This window comes from Camelina sativa, chromosome 17 (assembly GCF_030686135.1).
Source record: "Camelina sativa cultivar CO46 ecotype springtype chromosome 17, ASM3068613v1".
NCBI classification, from domain to species: domain Eukaryota; kingdom Viridiplantae; phylum Streptophyta; class Magnoliopsida; order Brassicales; family Brassicaceae; genus Camelina; species Camelina sativa.
This window is the reverse complement of record NC_141896.1, coordinates 15,878,034-15,884,810: the sequence shown is the minus strand read 5'-3', so window position 1 is coordinate 15,884,810 and position 6,777 is coordinate 15,878,034. Positions and strand designations below refer to the sequence as shown.

At 39.7% G+C, this 6,777-nt stretch overlaps 1 protein-coding gene across 1 annotated transcript; it reads right to left on the bottom strand.

Moving 5' to 3' along the window:
• Nucleotides 1–4,476, bottom strand: LOC104759557 (uncharacterized). The gene is made up of 8 exons (XM_087496551.1): nucleotides 4,352–4,476; nucleotides 3,033–4,290; nucleotides 2,656–2,919; nucleotides 2,192–2,260; nucleotides 1,986–2,017; nucleotides 1,609–1,862; nucleotides 887–1,432; nucleotides 1–488 (listed from the first exon to the last, which is right to left on the bottom strand). The coding sequence occupies exons 1-8, from the start codon at nucleotides 4,474–4,476 to the stop codon at nucleotides 1–3; spliced, it is 3,036 nt and encodes a 1,011-aa protein (XP_087352677.1).
• Between the last annotated feature and the right edge of the window lie 2,301 nt (nucleotides 4,477–6,777).

Here is a 6,777-nt window from a genome sequence, read left to right as displayed (position 1 = left end):
TCAGAGGAAACCACTCTTGACCTGATCTCGTGTAATGTGACAGTCGATTTCCACATGTTTTGTTCGCTCATGGAAGACATCATTGCTAGCGATGTGGAGTGCAGACTTGTTGTCACAGAACAACTTAGCCTGAGAAACCGGTGTGACACGTAAATCCCGTAGTATTTGTCTAAACCAGAGAAGCTCCTTTGTTGTTTGAGCCATACTCCGGTACTCTGCCTCAGTGCTACTTGAACTTATGACATCCTGCTTCTTCGACTTCCAAGATATTAGTGAAGTGCCAAGAAAGATGCACATACCGGTAATAGATCGACATGAATCTTTGCAAGTTCCCCAATCAGCATCAGCAAACTCATTGAGGCAAACCTCAGAAGATGCAGAATAGAAAAGTCCTTGGCCTGGACTGTTCTTTAAATACTTGAGGACATTGCGAGCAGCTTGAAAATGAACATCCGTAGGACACGAGAGAAATTGGCTCAACTTGTTAACTGCAAAGGTAAACATCCGGTCTCGTGATGCCAGAGATATAACAGTCAACCAATCAATTCTCTGTAAGGTCGATCATCAAGCAATAAAACCCTTGTTTCCTTGGTAAGCGTTATCTTAGGATCCATAGGAAACAAAGTTCGGCTTGCAACCTAACAAAACCAGAATCAGCCAAACGATCTAAGCAATTTTTTCCTTTGACAAAACGGAGATTTCATCAGCATTCCTGGCAATCTCTAAGCCTAGAAAGAATTTTGCTGGTCCTAAATATTTGGTCTTGAATTGCTTCGCAAGGCAAACTTTGACTGAAGCTACAACTTCCTCACTATTGCTCGCAATCAGAATATCATCGACATAGACAATAAGAGCAGTGTAGGAAGTACCTTCTTCTTTAACAAACAATGTATTGTCAGCATATGATGTGAGAACCCATCATCCAGTAAAGCCTTGGAAAAGCATTGATACCATTGTCTGGAGATTTGCTTTAAGCCATAGATGGACTTATTAAGTTTGCAGACTGCACTAGGTGGTAAGACGCCAGAAGAAGGTGTATAACCCTGAGGAAGGCTCATGTATATCTCCTCATCGAGCTCACTATGGAGGAAAGCACTTGTAACATCCATATGGGTAAGGCTCCAACCCTTCTTAACCGCTAAATCCATGAGTAACTTCACACTAGCAAGACGAGCCACATGTGAGAAAGTATCAAAATAGTCAACACCCTCCTGTTGTGTGAAACCTTTAGCGACCAAACGAGCCTTATATCGTTCAACAGAACCATCAGCGTAAAATTTGATTGTGAAAACCCATTTACAACCCACCACATTCTTACCTGGTGGTAGTGAAACAACATCGAAAGTATTGGAACACTCCATGTTCCCCAATTCCACATTCATAGCCTGTGTCCACTTCAGAGATGCTATAGTTTCTTGAAAAATTTTAGGTTCTGTCTCGAGAGTAACAGATAGAATGTAGGACTTATCAAGACGGTTTCAGATTAGAATAGGTGAGATAAGATGATAAAGGATAAGGAGTGGTTAGTGTTTTAGTGGAAAGTGGAGCTAAAGAAGATGAAGATGGAAAAAATTTGTGCGAGAGAACAGTGATAGTCAGAAAGATAACCTGGTGCTTTAGATGATCGCCTTGGCCTGACATTTAATGGTGAAACAATGGTCGTCCCGGGAGTCACAGTCTCATCATCAGAAGAGTCACCAGTAGGATTTTGACTTGTGGATGCTCGAGATGTAGCAGATGATGATGTATGCAAAGAACTAGAAGTATGAGATGATGGATTATGAAAGTAATCTATATTATAAGGAATGTTCAATGGTAAGATAGAAGCATCAAACAAATCAGAAGAGCGGGGATCATGTGAACTATCAAAGAAAGGAAAAACATGCTCATGAAAAATAACATTGCGGGAAATAGAGACTTGATTGGTTTCTAGATGGAGGACTTTGTGACCCTTATAGCCGAAGGAATATCCTAAGAAAACACACCTATCAGCTCGAGCACTAAATTTTTGATGATCCTTAAGAAGAGTAGAAACAAAACAGAGACAACCAAACGAATGTAAAAAGGTATAATCCGGTTTCTTTTTATTAAGTAATTCATAAGGCGTACGATTCATTAACAATGGAGAAGGAGTCCTATTTATAAGAAACACAGCAGTAAGAAGACAATCTGTCCAGTAAACTAGAGGTACATTCGACTGGAAAAAGAGAGCTCTAGCAACATTAAGGAGGTGCTGGTGTTTCCTTTCGACAGAAGAATTCTGTTGAGGTGTATAAGCACAAGAGAATTGGTGAACTATTCCATGTGTCCCTAACAAGATCAGTAAAGGCAAGTTCTGGGGCATTATTTGTTCTTATTTTTTTAATTCTCGTATTATACTGAGTAAAAACATAAGACACAAAAGTTGGAAAAATAGTAAGAACATCATTTTTAGTTCTTAGAAGATAAACCCAAGTAGCTCTAGTACAATCATCAACTATTGTAAGGAAGTATCTATATCCCTCTATAGACTCAACAGAAAAAGGTCCCTAGATATCTAAATGGACTAGATCGAAAGGAGAAGAAGCTAAAAAAATTATTAGAAATGAAAGGTAACCGTTTCTGCTTAGCTAGAGGACAAATAGAACAAGGAGTGTCATGCTTGGGACTAGATACATGTAAAATACCAGTAAGAAGCTTTAACTTGTCAGGAGATGGATGTCCAAGGCGTTGGTGCCAAAGATGTCCATCGACTTCCAAGGATCCAGTGAAATGAGCAGGAGATGCGGATGCCAATAACTCAGGGATGATTGCAGGAGACGAATCAAGATGCAGAACGTAAAGATTATGTAACAAGTAGTCTTTACCAATCATCAAGTCCTGAATAGACTCCTGAAGATAACAAGAATCAGGAAAGAAATGAGCAGAGCCTCGATTATGCTGTAAAAAGACTACTAATAGAAATGAAATTAAATTTGAAAGATGGGACATGTAAAACATTGTGCAAGATGAGTGTTTTTGTCAGTTGAAAAGAGCCAATGTGTTATATCCACCTTAGCCTCATTCGGTAACGAGACTGTGACACCTGAGATAGTAACTGTTTCACTAAAAAAGGTCAAATCAGAGCAAACATGGCTAGTTGCTCCAATATCTATGATCCAACTACCATGAGGAATGTGTTTGGATAGAGATGATAGACATTGATGTTGAAAAGTAAGGCAGTTGTTCTCAAAACGTAAAGAGGAGGAAGAAAAACGAGTTGGAAATGTTAAAGGATTACCAGATGAAGACTGAATAGCCATAGCACCATGTTCTTTAATGGACGAGACTTGAGAAGATGAAACTGGACCATCCAAAGGTTTAACCTGAGCATTCAGTTGTTGAATAAGGGTTTGTATCTGATCACCTGTCAGAGTACTCACATCAAGATTGGAGGCAGCAGCAGGAGCAGATTGCAAATGAGAAGAAGTCTTTGTAACAACATTTGCAACCGTGTGTACTGGAGGTCGAGGGTTAGGTGAATGTCCTCGGAATTGATTCCCCGGTGCGGATGCTCGCTGCTGATTCGCTGCTTGGTAGTTAGCAAAAGTGCTCTTGAATCCTGGTATGTAACCCGGAGGATAACCATGGAGCTTGAAGCACTTTTGTACCACATGTCCAGTTTGACCACAATGGGTACATAAAGGTCGAGAACCTCGAGGGTGATAGGTATTCTGAATAGCAGCAAAAGCAACATTGTCGAAAGGAGCTAGATAAACAACATTGTCTTGAGTGGGAGCAGATGTTTGAAAGATCATGGTATCAGGCTTTGGCTTGATCGACCTCTGCCTTTTATCAGAAGTCACCATGTTAAAAGCCTCTTCTATACTTGGGATAGGCTTTAGCATCAGAATGTGCCTTCGTGTGGATGCATAAGACTCATTGAGACCCATCAAGAACTTAGTCACTTGACTCCGTTCCTGTAGCTTTTCCCACAAAGCAGCTGCATTACATTCACATTTACCACAAGTGCAAACAGGTAGCTCGGCATAATTCTTGTACTCTTCCCATAAAGTCACCAAAAGAGTGTAATATGAATTAACATCCAATGAACCCTGTTGAATAGAATTGAGGTTTTGTTCTATCTCAAAGATATGCGGTGCATCATCTTGTTTAAAGCGAGACATGAGATTTTTCCAGATGCCTTCGGCGGTAGGAATGAACAACAAACTAGCACCAATCTTCTTATCAACGGAATTGATAATCCATGTGGATACAATATCATTACAGCGTGACCAAGTACCAAAATCACGATGATCATCAGCAGGTTTTCTTGAGAGTTCCATCAATGAATCCAAGTTTATTCCTAAAATTAAGAGCTACTTGAACTGACCTTCGCCAAGAATAAAAGTCTGCTCCAGACGAGAGACGATCAGAGACAATACTCATCCCCGCATGAAACTGCACCATGTTCTTTGGTGGTAGTGAAACAACATCGAAAGTATTGGAACGCTCCATGTTCCCCAATTCCACATTCATAGCCTGTGTCCACTTCAGAGATGCTATAGTTTCTTGAAAAATTTTAGGTTCTGTCTCGAGAGTAACAGATAGAATGTAGGACTTATCAAGACGGTTTCAGATTAGAATAGGTGAGATAAGATGATAAAGGATAAGGAGTGGTTAGTGTTTTAGTGGAAAGTGGAGCTAAAGAAGATGAAGATGAAGAAATTTGTGGCGAGAGAACAGTGATAGTCAGAAAGATAACTTGGTGCTTTAGATGATCGCCTTGGCCTGACATTTAATGGTGAAACAATGGTCGTCCCGGGAGTCACAGTCTCATCATCAGAAGAGTCACCAGTAGGATTTTGACTTGTGGATGCTCGAGATGTAGCAGATGATGATGTATGCAAAGAACTAGAAGTATGAGATGATGAATTATGAAAGTAATCTATATTATAAGGAAGGTTCAATGGTAAGATAGAAGCATCAAACAAATCAGAAGAGCGGGGGATCATGTGAACTATCAAAGAAAGGAAAAACATGCTCATGAAAAATAACATTGCGGGAAATAGAGACTTGATTGGTTTCTAGATGGAGGACTTTGTGACCCTTATAGCCGAAGGAATATCCTAAGAAAACACACCTATCAGCTCGAGCACTAAATTTTTGATGATCCTTAAGAAGAGTAGAAACAAAACAGAGACAACCAAACGAATGTAAAAAGGTATAATCCGGTTTCTTTTTATTAAGTAATTCATAAGGCGTACGATTCATTAACAATGGAGAATGAGTCCTATTTATAAGAAACACAGCAGTAAGAAGACAATCTGTCCAGTAAACTAGAGGTACATTCGACTGGAAAAAGAGAGCTCTAGCAACATTAAGGAGGTGCTGGTGTTTCCTTTCGACAGAAGAATTCTGTTGAGGTGTATAAGCACAAGAGAATTGGTGAACTATTCCATGTGTCCTAACAAGATCAGTAAAGGCAAGTTCTGGGGCATTATCTGTTCTTATTTTTTTAATTCTCGTATTATACTGAGTAAAAACATAAGACACAAAAGTTGGAAAAATAGTAAGAACATCATTTTTAGTTCTTAGAAGATAAACCCAAGTAGCTCTAGTACAATCATCAACTATTGTAAGGAAGTATCTATATCCCTCTATAGACTCAACAGAAAAAGGTCCCCAGATATCTAAATGGACTAGATCGAAAGGAGAAGAAGCTAAAAAATTATTAGAAATGAAAGGTAACCGTTTCTGCTTAGCTAGAGGACAAATAGAACAAGGAGTGTCATGCTTGGGACTAGATACATGTAAAATACCAGTAAGAAGCTTTAACTTGTCAGGAGATGGATGTCCAAGGCGTTGGTGCCAAAGATGTCCATCGACTTCCAAGGATCCAGTGAAATGAGCAGGAGATGCGAATGCCAATAACTCAGGGATGATTGCAGGAGACGAATCAAGATGCAGAACGTAAAGATTATGTAACAAGTAGTCTTTACCAATCATCAAGCCCTGAATAGACTCCTGAAGATAACAAGAATCAGGAAAGAAATGAGCAGAGCCTCGATTATGCTGTAAAAGACTACTAATAGAAATGAAATTAAATTTGAAAGATGGGACATGTAAAACATTGTGCAAGATGAGTGTTTTTGTCAGTTGAAAAGAGCCAATGTGTTATATCCACCTTAGCCTCATTCGGTAACGAGACTGTGACACCTGAGATAGTAACTGTTTCACTAAAAAAGGTCAAAATCAGAGCAAACATGGCTAGTTGCTCCAGTATCTATGATCCAACTACCATGAGGAATGTGTTTGGATAGAGATGATAGACATTGATGTTGAAAAGTAAGGCAGTTGTTCTCAAAACGTAAAGAGGAGGAAGAAAAAACGAGTTGGAAATGTTAAAGGATTACCAGATGAAGACTGAATAGCCATAGCACCATGTTCTTTAATGGACGAGACTTGAGAAGATGAAACTGGACCATCCAAAGGTTTAACCTGAGCATTCAGTTGTTGAATAAGGGTTTGTATCTGATCACCTGTCAGAGTACTCACATCAAGATTGGAGGCAGCAGCAGGAGCAGATTGCAAATGAGAAGAAGTCTTTGTAACAACATTTGCAACCGTGTGTACTGGAGGTCGAGGGTTAGGTGAATGTCCTCGGAATTGATTCCCCGGTGCGGATGCTCGCTGCTGATTCGCTGCTTGGTAGTTAGCAAAAGTGCTCTTGAATCCTGGTATGTAACCCGGAGGATAACCATGGAGCTTGAAGCACTTTTGTACCACATGTCCAGTTTGACCACAATGGGTACATAA